At 30.2% G+C, this 17,608-nt stretch overlaps 3 protein-coding genes across 9 annotated transcripts; all 3 read right to left on the bottom strand.

Moving 5' to 3' along the window:
• Window positions 1–1,804: 1,804 nt before the first annotated feature.
• On the bottom strand, window positions 1,805–6,738 carry LOC117608588 (uncharacterized). Of its 4 annotated transcripts, none has more exons than XM_034333949.2 (5): window positions 6,099–6,738; window positions 3,981–4,220; window positions 3,683–3,912; window positions 3,232–3,612; window positions 1,805–3,156 (listed from the first exon to the last, which is right to left on the bottom strand). In XM_034333949.2, exons 2-5 carry the CDS (start codon window positions 4,191–4,193, stop codon window positions 2,811–2,813), a joined length of 1,170 nt encoding a protein of 389 aa, XP_034189840.1. In that variant the 5' UTR covers window positions 4,194–4,220; window positions 6,099–6,738; the 3' UTR covers window positions 1,805–2,810. The 4 variants fall into 4 exon arrangements, with proteins under 4 accessions (XP_034189840.1, XP_034189839.1, XP_034189842.1 ...); XM_034333948.2 differs by lacking the exon at window positions 6,099–6,738 and adding an exon at window positions 5,405–6,065; XM_034333951.2 differs by lacking the exon at window positions 6,099–6,738 and adding an exon at window positions 5,046–5,132.
• Window positions 6,739–6,891: 153 nt separating this feature from the next.
• Bug22 (cilia- and flagella-associated protein 20) lies at window positions 6,892–9,590 on the bottom strand. 2 transcript variants are annotated; one of them, XR_004582376.2, is made up of 5 exons: window positions 8,362–9,590; window positions 7,933–8,283; window positions 7,543–7,855; window positions 7,350–7,450; window positions 6,892–7,185 (listed from the first exon to the last, which is right to left on the bottom strand). XR_004582376.2 is itself a non-coding variant. In XM_034333961.2 (3 exons), the coding sequence occupies exons 2-3, from the start codon at window positions 8,206–8,208 to the stop codon at window positions 7,550–7,552; spliced, it is 582 nt and encodes a 193-aa protein (XP_034189852.1). In that variant the 5' UTR covers window positions 8,209–8,283; window positions 8,362–9,590; the 3' UTR covers window positions 7,459–7,549. The 2 variants fall into 2 exon arrangements, 1 of the variants encoding a protein (XP_034189852.1); XM_034333961.2 differs by lacking the exons at window positions 6,892–7,185; window positions 7,350–7,450 and having other exon boundaries at window positions 7,459–7,855.
• A 141-nt stretch (window positions 9,591–9,731) lies between these two features.
• Window positions 9,732–15,932, bottom strand: stau (double-stranded RNA-binding protein Staufen). 3 transcript variants are annotated; one of them, XM_034333927.2, is made up of 10 exons: window positions 15,742–15,932; window positions 15,231–15,305; window positions 14,827–15,035; window positions 14,203–14,745; window positions 13,912–14,120; window positions 13,497–13,832; window positions 12,888–13,416; window positions 12,582–12,790; window positions 12,221–12,471; window positions 9,732–11,722 (listed from the first exon to the last, which is right to left on the bottom strand). In XM_034333927.2, exons 2-10 carry the CDS (start codon window positions 15,284–15,286, stop codon window positions 11,716–11,718), a joined length of 2,349 nt encoding a protein of 782 aa, XP_034189818.2. In that variant the 5' UTR covers window positions 15,287–15,305; window positions 15,742–15,932; the 3' UTR covers window positions 9,732–11,715. The 3 variants fall into 3 exon arrangements, with proteins under 3 accessions (XP_034189818.2, XP_034189819.2, XP_076546826.1); XM_034333928.2 differs by having other exon boundaries at window positions 12,291–12,471; window positions 15,742–15,931; XM_076690711.1 differs by lacking the exon at window positions 9,732–11,722 and having other exon boundaries at window positions 12,043–12,471.
• Between the last annotated feature and the right edge of the window lie 1,676 nt (window positions 15,933–17,608).

Here is a 17,608-nt window from a genome sequence, read left to right as displayed (position 1 = left end):
CGAAACTTGTTTGCAAATAAAAAAACAATGTATTGCAAATTCATGCTACTACAATAATTTAAGCAAAAAAAAAGGGAATAGAAAAATAGTGAATTAGGAGTGTCGGATTCAGAAGTCTTGCTTGGGTGACACCGAGTAGAAGTTTTTATACAATTATTTTATTAAGTGTCACAATCGATATTATCGAAAATTCATATTGTAATTCTACATGAAACTATCCAGTGTTTATCTGCCAAAGTACACTACGTTTATTCACTGATTACTGGCACTTCTGAGATATCGTTAATCGCTAATTAAACACTAATCGCCCTTGTTACGAGGACTTTATAAAAATACTCAATTTTTGACCCCCTACAGCGAGAGCTGAGCAAACTTTAATTAATGAAATGTATATTTCTGAATTAAAAAATTAAAAAATGAAATGAGGTCCTTTTAATTATTGAAATAAGAATTACAATATTTTTTTTTGGAAGGAATGGCATTTGGCAGTCTTAAGAGGTAGAATAAAAGTGAAAGGAATATGAAAATTTGCTCATCCCTGCTTTAAGAACTAGATGTAAAAATTGAGCCATAAGAGTGAGATCATAAACGATCCTGCTTCTTCTTTTTTCCTGTATCTTTTTATCAAAAATTGATTATTTTTTTTTGCGCGCGCGTACACAATTATTCGTATTTAATTAATGATATAATTGGCAAGCATACGCAAAGATGTAATTGCAAAATATATATTGTATTTCTAAATAAGCTAGAGTGACCCGTGCATCGAAGCTTTCGCATTTAATCGATCATTACTTGGACTACATTTTTAATTCATAAAATCAGGATAATCCTTTTAACCCGGTTGTGCTCTTCACTTATATACGCTTTCATTTTGTAATTACTTGAAATGTGTTATATTTTATCAAGTTTGAAAATAATTTATTCCTAAGAAAAATGTAAGATACTAGAGAAGTAAATGCCTAAATGGAAGTAGAAACGTAATCTTCGACTGAGGATTAAACGATATTTGAATAACGAATTCGATGATATATCTTTCATATTTCCTTTGGTCCATTTCATTTTCATTAAGGCGAAAGCTTGATCACCCTTTTTACTACACTAACGTAGCAACGCGATTACATGTGAATTTTTATTAATCGTAGTTACTACTTGTCAATAACGTAATTATCGTCGTATATGTTTCCATTATCGAACATTCTCGTCTTGGACTATCCAGCACGTGTGCGAATGTATACGATACATACGGAAGCACAGGCTATGATCTCTACAAATTACAGTGGTTCCACGCTAAAACCTATCTAAAATTTCCTAAGGGCTACTCAGACTTTAGTTAACATTCAGTTTAATCATAATTCTGCTTAAAAGAATAACATTATGATCGCTTATAACGTTATTTATGGCTCCTACGGTTTGTTTATAATTAATTACTTAATACTGCATCCGAATAAACTAGACTCATCCGATGTCGTTCAGCTACTTCTTATGCTTACACTTTACTCTAATTTGACACAGAATTTTAGTATACAGTCTTAACGTTATTTAATTATGATAATTATGTACTGTGCTAAAAATATGCCGTGATCTACAAAATTTCTTTCATTCTCTCGAAGAATGTCTCCTTTTTTTCTCTTTGTTCTTTTGGTCATTTACGGCTTTTTGTATATAAGTATCTTATTTAATACTTGCTGTCAGACAGCTCTTTGTAATGGACAAAATACGTAACACGTTTTCTTTTAGAACCTTCATCACCGCTCAAATTCATTTTTGACAATAAAGAAATAAAATCGCATTAGTAGTATATAAGAAGTATAAAATAATTTGAACGTTCAATCTTTTGTGCTATCACTTAATACTTTTAAAAAATATTAATCCCCCATTTGTACCTAAATATAAAAAAAAAGAAAGAGAAAATTCATACTTAATTGAGGACTAACTTTTGAGCGCACGCAATCTTCATCCTTTTCTTTTATATCTACGATATTCAACCCATCGGACACGAATGAACTTGTATTCCTACGAATATATCGCCGATTTATAAAAAATCACAGTTATCTTACACTTACTTTTTTTCTACTAAACAGTTATTAACTTCCTCTAGATAAATTATAAGAAATATCATTTTAATCCTAAACTTTTTAAGGCTTAATACTTTATTGTATTCATTACCGATGGGTCTTGATACTAATTTAAAAAATAATACTGTTTCAATTGAATGATGATATTGATATCGTATCGCTTAAACTAAACTCATGTGTTATGTATAATTTTCAAATGTTGAGTTACAAAATTGTTCCTAAGAAATGGTATCAAGGCAATCTAAATAGAATTTCTACCCTTAAAGATGAAGAAGAAAATGTATACAAGTTAAATATTGATAAGTGAGTAAAAAATACAAATTTCTTATTCTGACTAGAGAGTTAAAAACCTATTGTTATTATCACTTGTACTATATATGAGTTAATAAATAATAATTATTAAATGTATCAACAACAATGGAAGTATATGTTCAGTAACATTGATAAGTTAAAAAATTAAAAAAAATATATATTTCTCTCTATTTTATATATAAATAAGTTACGCGATAAGAGCAAACAACCAAGTGCTTGTTAACAACAGTAACGTATCTAACACTAACGCTTAAATGAATCAATTAAAGGATACAAAATTTCCGTTGCTTCTTACGTTTAGCACCATTGATATTCAAAACTGAAGCTCATTTTTCTCGTGATAGCTAATATATTATATTAATTCGATCATTCATAAATTGTTACGTTTCTCTAAAACCAATCTTCGTATTGGCTACCCATGGTTCATCTCATTAAATCTGCAGCTCTTTGTCTATCACGATGCACCTCCCGAGGATGCATTCTTTTACGATGTGAGAAACAATTTCCAGAACTCGCAAAAGCTTTTGGACAATATGGACATTGATAAGGCCTTGCACCTGTATGTTGGTTTATGTGAAATTTTAAATCTTGATTTCTCTTAAACGTTTTATCACAAAGAGGACACGCGTGTGGCCTCAAGTTTGAATGTGTTATACTATGAGCGCGTAATGTAGAATTTGTTGGATAAACTCTTCCACATACATTACATGGAAATTGTATCCTACCATGGTATTCTTTGTGTTTGAATAAATTTGACTGTGTTTTAAAACTGAAAAACAATTAATAATATTATTACGAGTTATTTTACAAAATGTTTTATTAATGAAGTAACTGTAATACCCACATTCTTCCGCATATATCACAACCGTATTTTCCTTTAGGCCGATGAGTTTCCAAATGTACTTTTAGATTTCCTTTAGTAGAAATTTTTTTACTACAAATTGGACAGATAAAGTTACCAGACGAATTATTATCAGTGTTCATGTGGAGTACACCATTTGTAGAATAAACTTGTTGAGATTTTAAAATAGGCTTTCCTTCGGGTCGTTTATCTTTAGGCAAATGAGACCATAAATGATTTTGTAGACCAATTTGAGATATAAAGGATCTAGCACAAATTGTGCATTCATGAGGTTTTGTTAATGCATTAGAAACAACATCTTCGCTATCTTCTTGTGATCTATCATTATCTTCTTCCTTCTCTTCTTTCTTTATTTCATCAATTCTATAAGAAACATATTCTCTAATATATAGATCATTTCAAAGCTTATTGACAGTAGCTGAAACATTCTTACTTATTTATTAACGATAATGGTTCTGAAGTATTTATCCTTGTTGAGTTTTCTTCAATGTCTGAATCTTCTGAAGTTTCTGATGCTGAATGTTCCATTCCACACTGTAAAAATATCATTGGATCTACTTTGACTTCCATTTCTTCCATACTTGGTGTATGACACTTATCTTCTTGTGATAATAATTCTGATGGTCCCAAAGGCTCACCTTCAGCTAAAATTTCTATTGCCCCCTGTAAAATAATGTATATTTAGTATATATCCATAAGCTAATTTATTATAAGTAAGAATCATAATTTACTTTTGTTAATATTGTATGCAATAATCCCCGATCCTCTATTCTCTTTGTTGTATCTTGCATATCCTTAACACTTTCCATTTCTACATCTTGAACAAAACTTACATTGTCAGTACTACTATATAATTGTGATTTTAATTTTTCTTGTGTCCTATATGCCATCATTGCAAAGCGGTGAATGCTTTCTAATCTTTTTATACATGTAGCACATACCATTTTTGATAATTTATCTTCAGATGACACCTAAAACATAATAATAGAATATTAATAATCACAATTATATTAATAATAAAACATTAAAAGAACAAGTGAAACGTGAACGAAAAATTTAAAAAATTGTTTATGATACATAATTAAAAATTAATATAAAATTGTTTTATTTGTAAGATTTATTTATTAAATAAAATTCAATTTTAATCTTATAGTATTAATTAAACTTCTTGTTATTGGTTGTGAAATTTTTATTTAACATTAATATTATGTAAAAGATTTCGTACATAATTTTTTTTTTAAATACTACGCATTACTTATGAACATCCTATATATTGAATTATATTTATAGATGCGCCAGTTATATAGCGCATACAGTATACTTATTGTAATCAATAAAATGCTAATTTTTAACACTTCTACATTTTTACTAAAATGAATAATTCTACGTTACGGTTTTGATATATTCTACACTTTTAAGTTAAACACACGTACACAAGGATTAATTAAATAAATTTTCATTTATTTTACATCGACATGTAAAATTAAATGTATAATTCATTTAAAATATGTCACTTTTTGTAAACACTCACGATTTAACAATGCTATTGATTTAAAATTCTTATACAATTAATTAATATAAATATAAAATTTTATTTTCAACACTAAATATTCATAATTAATTCTATTAAACATAATGAATTTACTTGTCTTTCGTTATCTTCCTTATACATATACGTATTTCCATCTTTTCCATACATAAAAAGGGCGAATACAAGTTATAACTTGATAAAAATCTATACATTTTATATAAGAACATTAAAAATAAAGTAATTAACAATTAACGTTTAATCATACCTGGTGTACAAAGCTATACTCGATTAATTACGAGATCTTGTTTTTATAATCATTATTAAATTTTACATTATTTATTAATGAATTACAAATTACTTCTATTTGAAATAATTAAATGACGTACATGATCTTTAATTTTCAATTTTCTAAATAATAGGTAAAATTTCAAAATTTTATACAAATTTTCAAATTTCGAATATAAATAGGGTACGAGAAATGATTGAGCGCGAAGGATCGGAAGAGAATTTCAATCGAGATTTTGAAAAAAAAATCTGCACACAGCATCCAATCTAATCGCGTGTATACATATAGTGCGCATACAAGTGATCCCGCTAATTCACATGGAGCACAGGCAGACTTACCAAGATGTACAGATATTTTCGTATTTTGGTCTGCAGGTAGTGCCGTCTACCATCCTCGGCGAAAATGTGGACCCCGTCGTTTCTTGGTATGTCACTAGCACAAATTCGACAGTGCAGCTCGTCCTCTCGATCGCGCTCAAAATCGCGACCCGCCGTACCCATTTCAAAAAAAAAAAAAAAAAGAAAAAACAAAAGAGCAAACTGACAAGATACCACCACGATAAAATGACGTTGTTTTTCACAATTAATACATATGTAAACACGCTTAAAAAATGATTAATGTTAAACGATTTCACGTGATCCCTTTCACAATATTAAATTCATTGCTTATGTTATTTCCCCCCCACCCTCTTTCGTTATCTTAGCACCTCGATGAAAAACGTCGAAAATGTTCGATATAAAACTTTCAGCAATGCATCGTTATGACATGCCAGCGTGTCTGAGAGGGTTGATTATTCTAACGATTTTTTTTTACTTATGAGTCTCCCGGATTGGGTGAGATTACTTCGACACAACGTTGACGCTTTAAAAGCGACGTCGGCGCCGGGCGTCGGCGTCTCTCCCGAAACGAGTGCTCAATACAAAATATATAATAGCATTCGTCGATTTGAAAAACATATGTATATAACCAATTGTTTTATTTATGGATTTCACTCATATTAAACGATATTACCACTAATATGTTACAATATACCTTTTGCAGCGTTTGTTCGTTATTTAAACGAGAATTTCATGTTTCTTGTAAAATATATAATATTTGTACTGATAAAATACTACTTCTTGCTATAAATAAAGAATAAAATGTATCAGCGCGGCACTCTTAATTGGTCCGCCATCTTCTTTCACCCATTTGGCTGTACTTTCTATTTACTTCTTTAATGATTCCTTAAAACTGTTTCGTATTCCGTAACTTAATAAAATCGCAAGTTTCTCCTGTTAGAAGTTAATCTCGATCCATAGATTTTTTAGAAGTTAATCGGTGTCAATGAATTTAAAGATAATTTTTCCAAACTTTCCCGCCATTTTTCTGATTGTGTATTACTACGCGCCTAAAGGGTGGGATAAATGTGAACGTTTTTGTCACTACAGAAAGTAGTTCCAAGTACTTCCGAACGAACAGCCTCCCCCTGGAACATTCTACGTCCCCATTTAAAAAAATCAATACTTAATAATTAGCAATTAATACTGTTCAAGTATATATGATTGCTGTCATCTCTTCTGTCATTTTTACTGAAGCTAGCGTTTTTTTTATGCATATCTGTATGAGTAAATTAATAGCTATTAGCATTCCACTAATTTTTACATGTATGTAATAAAAATATTGTACCTAATATGTATTAAGAAATAAATAGTAATGAAATTGATGTATTTTACATTATTACTTCAAACTTTTGTACTAATAATATGCTGTTTCTATTTCACAAAACATACAAATATTTTAGAATATAACAATATATGTTAATTAATTAATGATTCAGTTAAATAGATACAGTAATAAAATTATGTCGTACCGAATAATTTTTCGCGCCATTTACTGTCACTTGCCAAATTTTAGTCTTCTAGCGACATCTATCAAATCAGCACTAGACTCAATTACTACATTACCCAATCCTGGAAATACTTTATATTTTACAGATACCTATAAACCATTGATTAATTTTCCTTCAATGTGTTAATTATTAAAAACATATTAAACCACTGAAGTAAAGTTGGTACGGAATATCAATTTTTCTTAACAAGTTGTATCCTAAAATATTGCTCCCCATTTGCTTCCTCGGAATCTAAAATTGCTCCAATAAACAGCGGAACACAGTTTTCTTAAATAGTTAGTCGCTAAAGCGAGTCGGTTCGTTAATTAACCAGTAAAATGAATAATGAGTTTGATTCGAAAGTCGATTGTCAAAATAATTAATTATACTTAAATGAGTTATTAATAATTTTGTACCTCTTGGCATACCTCCTTCTGACAATGGTGGGGTATAGTCGTTGATATCGAAACAATCTGCTGTTACGTATATGTAAAAGAATATATTTATTAAATATTAACTGAAAATAAACATCATAAACTGGTCAATTTACAAATATTAATGATTTATTCTTGTTATTTTTTAACATTTTATAAAGCATTGTGAAATTACCATTGTCCTAACATTTAGCTTTATTTTGAATTGGTAAAAATAACTTGAATTCAGCAGGCAACTCATCTTCAGAATATAATCTATCAGAGAAGTATACTCTTCGTATTCTACAATTTGCATGAATTTGAACTCTTAATGTTTCTACATAATTGGTTCCATATGCACGTCTAGTGAAGTCAGCTAAGTTAAATTGGATTTGATTCCATCCATCGTCTAATCTCATTGGCATTGTACAAATAAATGGTTTTACTCTAGTTGTAGATTGGTAATTACTAGCACGAAATCTACGGCGTACATTTTTATCATCAATTACCTAGAGGAAAATAATTTATTAAAATTTGTTGTTTAAGAATATTTTCAGCTGCAATTAAATAATCAACTGCTCTTTACCTGAACCTCAAATGTAAAATATTTCTTTAAATTCTTAATTATCATGACCAAAAATGGTAACTTTATTCCTAAAGTTTTTCTTGGATCTGCAGGGCAGGTAATATATGTGGTACTGACATTGCTACCCAATATTTCCAGTACTAAACTTTGTATATCATTGTCTGTAATTCGTTTTATGTGTCCATTTCTTACTTTCTTATCCCAAATTTGTAGAGGCTTGCTGCCAATGCTATACAAAATTGATAAAAACCCACTTTGAAATGTGTTTTTAAACATGTTCACTTATTTATTTCACTTCTGGTAGTTCCTTTTTATTTCTCCTAACAATTTGTTTTTTTCCAAAGTATATACCTGTAGAAGTTGAAAAATATTATATTTCAGTTTTTGTTTACAACTTAACCTTCCACTGCTTTATACTTCGAGACTCACTGAGAAGTTACATGTTTTAGGTAATATTATTTTCGATGCAGCATAACCCACATAGCACTCAACATTATTTAATGGTTAAAATTATTTGTTCTTTAATTCGACATGTTCTTTGAAAAATTTGAATTGCTAAATAACTTTAGCTGCGAACATAACCTACAATATTTGTGTTTGATCAATGGTGTCACTGATTTGGTAGGGAATCAAAAATCGATTGATTTCGATTGTATCGAATTTGAATTCTCGTTATCGAAAATTTCAATTTGACTTACAATTAGCTTTGATAGATTTACAATAATTGTGAATGACGAAAATATAAAAATACAAATGTAATTCCATTACGTAAATTATTGAAAATAGACGTAATACAATGTTAACGTTTTTACATTCGTTTATTGATGTCAAATACAAACCGATAAAGTTTAAATAAGCAGTAGATATCTACGTATTAAACAATCACTTTTTTAAAACGGAGTTAACGATTTTTCGGCATAAAAAACTTTATCAGTGTAAAATCTTTACTGCCATGATCTACCTTGCAAATTTTTTCGATAAGATCGTTCTGTTTTAATCGACGTTTCTGAAAATCACATTTTACAACTGTACTCTCTGAAGGAATGAATAAGAGAAACAAAGTAACTAACTTATTTTACGCACAACTTTCATTTTCTATACCACAACATTAAAAACAATAATCGTATATCATAATCACCTTTGATTCATTATTAAAAAAAAAAGGATGTTCTAATCATTTTTTCTTTTCCAATATAAACATGTAAAGCATTACATGACAAAATTAACGTAACGGTTCAATGTTTAAACAAAAAATTCTGGATAACTATGCATGTTTTAGTTTGCTTTTACCGAAATTATTTCCTTAACTATCGGTACATGATCGCTCAGATAAACTTAATTCTTGAAAATCTTATAAGCTGTTACTTTTGTACATACATATCAATAAATTAAAGCACAAAAAGGCAATACTTATGTTGTTATCGTTTTATAGCTTACAATCTAGTAACAAATCAAGCGTATAGATATCAATGCCAATGTTACATTCGCCCGATAGTTACAGATTTAAGTGGAAAGCATTGCATTGTAAAATAAGTGTTTAGAACATGACCTTTTTTTTATTTGTTATCTCTTGGAATCACATTTATCATCATATTCCTTCGAGATACTTCCACCTTCGCACATCTTAGTAATTAATACTTTATTCACTTATTGTTACGACTAACTATTGTATTACAGTTTACGCGGATAAAATAGGTCCTGCAACAGGGTTATATCTCCGTAGGATTCATGTTTCCTTTCTTTTTCTTTATCGAAAGAAAAAATCAAACTATCAGAAACATGTTGTCGCTATTTTATCATTGTTTTTTTTTTTCTATTTAGAACAGCGAATCCCACGTGAAGAAGGAAGGCCCACCTAGAAGCGATATCTCAGAAAAAGGAACATTCATTAACTCGTCCCCGAGCAACCTATAAATTATTTCGGAAGGTATCGCGTACGAACTATCTGAAAGAAAAAAATTATTGATAATAATACAGGCAATCCTTCTCTTTCTTTACCTCCGTGATACAGAGCATGTTACAGATCGTGGGTGTAAGCAATCAATTATATATTACTGAAATTTAACAGTCGTTTGTATAAGTTTCCCTTTTTTTTTTTTTTTTTTTTTTTACGGTTCATTAACATTCAAAAAATCCTATTGAATAATGTTATGAGGATAATGAATGCAAGATAAGTTTTTTTGAGAAACAGGATACCGTATTCTTCCTTGTTCATAAATAGTCTATCTCTTGACCTTATCTTCATTCATTATCAGATACTTTTCTTTTTTGTCTCCAGCATTATTTTAGTATCGTTATAAATCGTCGGCAATAAGACAAAATTCGACAACGTTGTTTTATTGGTTTCTTGATTAAGATAAAATCAAATTGTGCCTCTTCCTAATAATTGTGACGCAACGAGACAAATTTTGAATTATTACCATTTTGACTACAATTTCCAATACATCCAAATCATCTTTAATTTTTTTTTCTATTTTTTTTGTCATTTTTTTTTTTCCTTTTTTCTTGTTTACTGGATAACGGATGTATGAAAATCTGAATGTCCTTTACTTCTCAATACCTTGTAAAACACGAATATAACCCCAGAGTGCTTCTAGGCCCCGTAGAAAAGCAAATTGGGGCAATAATATGAATATATCGTGTTACCTTTTTTCAATTTTATAAATTCGAAAACGAAAGCTTGTAATATAATCGAATATACTTGAAGGGTCTCCAACCAGTTTCTAAATCTTTATCTTGTGTTTTGTCATATATTTATTCTTAATATTTTAATTAAGATCATTATTATTCAGTTATCGCATTATTAACTGAACAAAGCGATACAAATCAAAAGCATTGATTTATCTGTATCTTTGTCGCAAATTATAAAGAATTAATTACTTAGTTGGAGACGCTTAATACACGTTAACACACTAAAACTTTGAACTCAATTTAGTTTCGAAGAAATCATTATTAAAGATTTGAAACGATGAAAAATTCTGATACGTAATACGATGATTTTGTTAAAATTATTTTTAGATCCATAAATTATTTCGCTGATTCATGCGTACTCGCATTAGGTAATAAGACATAACAGACATTCTATTTGCAAGAAATGAGAAAGCCAAGGATTAAATAGAGAAATTAAGAGATGGCCGCATTTCATCTCAGATTTCAATATTTTCACTTAATGTTTCTACGATGTTTTTCATGATCATAAACCACAATATTTTGGAAAATGACCATTTCAATTACGAAATCGAAACAATTTACGTTCATCAGTTGTGATCCTATCAATGAAATTGTTATAATAAATAGAATCGATAATCACTGTTAGGATCACAATTTTGATCAAGCACCAATAATCCCTCTTGTCTCGAGATGTTACTATATTTTCAAGCGCAGAAAAGTAATTTAAATTATATATTCCATTAGATGATTATATACGCAAAGCCTACGTTTTTTTTACCACACTCGCAATTATCGCAGAGATCTATTTCCATAGATTGCTGCGATCAACTATTTCTTGTAAAAGAAAAGGAAGAAAAATATTTCTGGATACTTATCAATGATTCATTTTTATTGGTGCTTGAGCATTTTCTCGTGCAATTAAGGCACTGCAAAAGATTGATTCCTCATAAAAAGCTACTGATCTCTAAAATTCGCGATCCATTATGTTAAAGAAGCAATGGCGTAACATACGAAGACCGAGAGTCATCGGTGATTCAATGTGTTTGAAGTTACCGTGTAATAAGGCCCAGAGAGATAGATTGAGAAGAGTCATTTTCCCTCCGAATAGTTCATTCAACAACTGTAATATATGTAAATACATTAATGAAAGTAAAACATATGATTAAAAATACATAAAAATATTTTAGAAGGAATACATCAAAAACAACACATTAATGAAAATAGAAAATTATAATCTTGATAACGAAAAAAAAAAAAAATTAAAAACAATAAAATAATGATAATTAAAGGCTTGTGCTCATTTATCTAATAAATTAAGGAAAATTTAATTAAACTGTTAATCTTAAGAACTTTACAGTTCCAAAAATCTTACATGATTTACTATCATGTAATTTCACTATAGGTTTAATTTCAATATCATTATTAAAATTAGGCAATACTAACATTAATATTAAATCTATGATGAAATTATGGACTTTTTAATGATCTTTCCTAAATATTCTCATTTTCATTAATGACTGTATGAAACATCTTTAAGTTAATTTTCCTTTGCAATGCCTTAAAGGGGCAATGTAAATTAAACTTATCAGTAAGCCTATCTTAAATACTATATAATTACTTATCAATAGCTCCATCCATTATATTGTTTTTAACTTGAATGCTAATGTGTATTCCATCTCCAGACGCACCTTTATCTTTTTTCGGTTGTGAATTGGATCCATTATCGAGACCCAGCTTACTTAAAGTACGCAGGGCTTTTAATGCAGCTTGATTACGGCTTGCAGTTCTTGTCGGTCCATTTCCATGACACACTTGTGGCGGATCAGTACTTAATGTCACGAGCGATAGATATTCCTTATTCACTGCTCCCTGAAATCATCATACAAAATAAGCGTAATTTTTTTTAATTGATTAAATTATTTCGATACAGATTTTAACACTTGCGATTACATGTTATCTGTTCGTATAATATTATCTACCTTAGGAAAATCATTGAACTCCACGCTGAAGTTAAATAACCGAGAAAGATATTTCAATTGATCTTTGGGAGAAACAGTGGCTGGGTTTTGTTGCTGTTGTCCTCGTAGTTCTTCAGCAATAATCTGTACACTAGGTCCGCTACCTAATTTAGATTCCTGACCTCCGTCCACTAATAAAAGTCCAGGTACTAACTGACGTCCAATAGTTCCTGATTAAAGTCAATCAATTTTCAAAATGCTCATGTACAACAAATAACATGTATACCATGATTAATTATTACTATATAGTATCTTTTTATGTCTCACCTCCTACTGGTTGATGAGATTGAGTATCATTAATTTGTTCATCTTCTAAGAAAGTAACTTTCCTAGGTTTCTGTTCTGTGTTTTCGCTTTCTCCTGTTTTGATCGATGGCTTTGTGGGCTGTGGCTGTGGTTTACTGTAACCTAATTGGGTTAGAAGAGCTTCTGCCGCGGCTCTTTTAGCTAACTTCTTGTTAGGGCCTAGTCCTTGTGCAGAATGCTGTCCCATAGTAACTTCAATAACGAATTCCCTTCGTCTTGATGCACCTTTTTCTTCGATCAAATTATAAACAGGTTCTTTCTCTCGCTTAGCTTGTTGTATCTGAACCAATCGGGAAACTGGATTTACTTCTTCCGTACCCTCGGATTCGGATCGCGGTTCTTGATAATCTTTTATCAGATTTCGTGACTTTTTTTTTGTTGCTGGGGGTTTACGTTTCATTCGCCTCGGACGATTTTGAATAGTTTCGGGTAATGGAGGCAGGCGATTAAGCTCTTCTAGCATAAATTCTGCCGCGTGTCTTTTTGACACCTAAATTACAATAATGGATACATGAAAAATGGAAATTCAATAATACACAAAACTTTATGTTCTAAATGCAGAAGACTTACTTTCTTCGAAGGTCCTTCTCCGAACGTAACTTTATCTCCAACAGTACACTTCGTCCTGAATGTCCGAATATGAGGTTTACCGATTTCTGACACAACTTCAAAACTAACAGGTAAGCCATGTTTTAATGCTTTCTCATAAACCAATGATACAGGGCTTTTCAATTCAGCAATCGGATCTTTAGTTTCACCTAATGTACCGTTCTCACCGGTAGTACAAGTATTCGCTACTTCTTCCGGTATTGGCAATTGGCGCAATTGTTCTAAAGCTTTACTCGCTGCATTATGTCGTGCTGCTTGACCTGTCACACCTCTTCCAATGAATTCACGTTCTCCTACCTACATATTATTATATTGAATAAAATTTGAAACTATTTATATAATTTATAGTATATCGAAATTCTGATTACTTTTTTACCTTTAATGATACAATATACAATTGGGGTTCCGCGTGAAAACCACGATTGTATGTAGGAAAACGTGGATTAAATATTCGAGGAAGATGACCTAAATTATGTGTAAGATATGGCTGTGATCCTGGTACTGGAGCCAATAGGAAACTATAAACAGTAGGTTCTCCTCTTTTCATAGCTAAAGCATTTAATTCAACAGTCGGTGGTAAATTTCCTGTAATAAATAATCTTGCTTTCAAATTTAAAAAATTCATATTTGGTTGTACCATTTATAAGAGGTAATACGCAGAAATTACCAGAACCACTGAAACATTTTCCTGGATGTCCAACTCTCATTGCCTTTCTGGGTTTCGGCAAAGGGCGTCGATACCAGGTCTTTGTTAACGCTTCAGTTGCAGCACTATGTTGAGCTTTCTTTATACTAGAACCTTCAGCAACATACTCTTCTTGTCCTAGCTTTAGTGTTACCGTGAATCGTTTCTTGTGCGCTGGTCCTTGTTCATTAGTCAACCTATATTGATGCTGAATTTTGTTAAAACGTGCTAACTCATTTAATAAGCACATCGGTGTTTTTTCTTTCATGTTTGCCAAAGCTGAATCAGTCACATTAATGTGATTTTGTGTAGGTGAATTCTGATCTCTGGACTCTCCATTTGTATCATTTGTAGGTGGTTTATTTGGTTCTATGCTTTGCGATTGATGAACATGTTGCTGAGAGGGTGGAGGAGTTTGTTGATTATTTTGTTGTAGCTGATATTGTGGTGGTTGAACATTTGGATTTTGTAGAGTCACAGAGACAGTATTTGCTTGATCTTTTAAACTAACACTAACCATGGTACCTAAAAAGACACGGACTAAATTAGTATTATAACTCTAAACTTAACTTATCAACATACGCGAGTAAGTTTATCTAGTACTACCATTTGCATTATGTGCATTCATGCCCATCAACATTGGTTGCCTTGGATTTCCATGTGGTGGTCCAGGGTGTTGCATATGATGAATGTGTTGTTGATGGGGGGGCATGGACAGTATTTGTTGATGTGGATTCCGATGCGATAGCGGATGCTGCGGCTGATGTAAAGGGGCCATATTTGCCTGCTGCATGGGACGCATCGGACCACCCATTCTGATGAAACATCAAATAGAATAAATATGCATATAAAATTTGATAGTGAATAATCATTTTATACTTGCATTATGTCTGGAATAAAAGCATATAATTGTATATTACATAATGCTCTAAGATTATTAAATAATACTAATTTACTTATATAGGTATTTCATAAAGTTGTGATGTTATTTTAAATGATCCATTACAAACCTGTTATGATCTCGAAGTTGGTTTTGCATTGTATGATGTTGATGGCGTAACATCATGTAAAATATTATGCAAAACCTGAAATTGAAACAATAATGTGTAAAATATAATATAAAATATCATATATTTTAAGTTGAGATGATACACTTACAACAAAAGTTTCTTTTTTATATAAATGTTAACATTCTAAAATTAAGAATTAATTTTCAAAATAACTCATATGTAATTCATATTTAGAAAGCATAGACCTATAATTTTCTTATTTTAAGATGAGACAATATATTGTAGAAAAATCAGTTCACAGTTTTGAAAACAACAACTAAACTTGACAGTATTTATGAATATATACTGTGCTATCCTTATCATAAATAGAATTTAGAAAATTGATTCATAGGCATTACATGTAACGTCGTTAATCATAAGAAAAGTTTCTTTTCTCTAAATGAACTAGTCAATAGACAATGGGCTTGGCCCGGCTATTTGGCAGAGAAACTATGCGGTCAGTTTTTCTTACCGAAGTTTATTCTATTTCACGAAAATTTTCCGGTTATTCAACAGCGAAATTTCCAGCGAAACAGATTTGCCACTTTAAGGAACACTGCCAGGCCCTTTATGCGGCTATTGGCAAACAGTAAAGAAAAATCGTCTGTAGACTAAAATGCGGCCATTTTGATGTGAGCCTCTCGGCCACCGTCTCTCATCCCTTCCAAAGGACATCCTACTTGCCAATTTTTTTATAAGTCTGCAATATCGATTGTAATTATCGATACTTTTCATTTCTTTAAATTATGAACTATTAACATTAATTTTCTAACTTATTTCTAAAAGCAGTTTTATATTATAACATATTGAAATCGAATATTTCATTGTCCTTCATCATTAACACGATATGTAAGATTAATGAAATATAATTAAGTTCTGCAATTCTTACACTTTAAAAATACTTAATTTTTTCATTATATGTGATAGTAAAAATATTATATAATTGTTTTATAAACAAAATAAAGTTGTATATATAAATTTTTTAAAGGATAAGCCTGAAATAGAAATATTTTAATGAAGTTTGTCTACAAAAGCTAACTATACCGCAGTTCACCAGAGTCCATAACTGCGACGCGCAGGTTGGAAGATGGTGGGGGAACGCAGCGAGCTCTCTGCTAATCGCTTTCCACTTCGTTTGGGAGTATCGCCAATCAGGGCGAAGATGCGCACTGGAGAAGCGCGAAGAACGAAAATTGGTCTTTTCGCAGTTATGGACTCTGATGAACTGCGGTATATATTCATATGATGTATCGGTTATAATTTGTTATATTCTTTATTATTTCTTATACTCTTGTTCTATGCATCTCAATCGTATCAAAATTAATTTGAAATCAAATTTAGAGTGATAAATACTACAAAATATGTACTAAACATAACCTACATTTGTGCGAATGTATTGCTCGGTATATATATTATAGGATAATATTAATTTCTTAGAATTATATTTTATGTAGAAATAATGAATCATAAAATAATTTTTCAATGATGCTTTAATTTATTTTTTTAACTTATTTGCTATGTTTCTTTTTTTAAAATATAAACGTAAAAATGGAACAATCATTTCAATATGAATTTTGTTAATAGTATTAACCATTAATACATATCTATTTACAGCAATATATGTACAACAATGCACATACTAATACATTAGGTATAATGAAAAAAATATTTAATTCAATGTATTTTGATCAATACAATAAAAGTGTATGTAACATGGATACAGAAAATTATAATTTGACCTGAATTGAGAAATAAATTGAAGACATTTGCTCAGTACAAATTATTATTTGCAAAATTTAATGGACATCAGGGTATAAATAAAATTGTAAAAATTACTCTTTAGTTTCTATTTTTTAAATACATAATTTAAGTTCTAAAGGTGTAAAAGTATTAAATTTATAGTTCTCTAATTTTTCCACTTTTTTTATGAAAAAAATGATAATCAAATACTTTTTTTTATAAATTTACAAGATTCATTATTTTAATGAAAATACTATATAGCAGTTTTTATTCTTTTGACATTTTTGACAACACTGTCTTCAATTAATTTGCTTGAATAAATTCTGATAGAATAAAAAATTACTATTTGTATAACAAAAGTTATATAATTATATTACTTATTCTATCATTTTCTTCTCCTTATGATCTATTAATTCATCATAGAATCGCACTTTGTGTTATATTCATTCAACTTCCTTATTAATTTCTCTTTGGAGCCAATAAGCGTCTAGCATCATTGTCTTTAAGACTCAGCTAAGCTCCATTATTATAAAATAATTTATTAAACGTTTAACGATTTCAATTAATAAATACTATTTGATATACAATTTCACTACTAA

The sequence above is a fragment of the Osmia lignaria genome, chromosome 2, assembly GCF_051020975.1.
Source record: "Osmia lignaria lignaria isolate PbOS001 chromosome 2, iyOsmLign1, whole genome shotgun sequence".
Lineage (NCBI taxonomy): Eukaryota > Metazoa > Arthropoda > Insecta > Hymenoptera > Megachilidae > Osmia > Osmia lignaria.
Note: the sequence above shows the minus strand (reverse complement) of the source record. Positions and strands in the feature narration are given on the sequence as shown.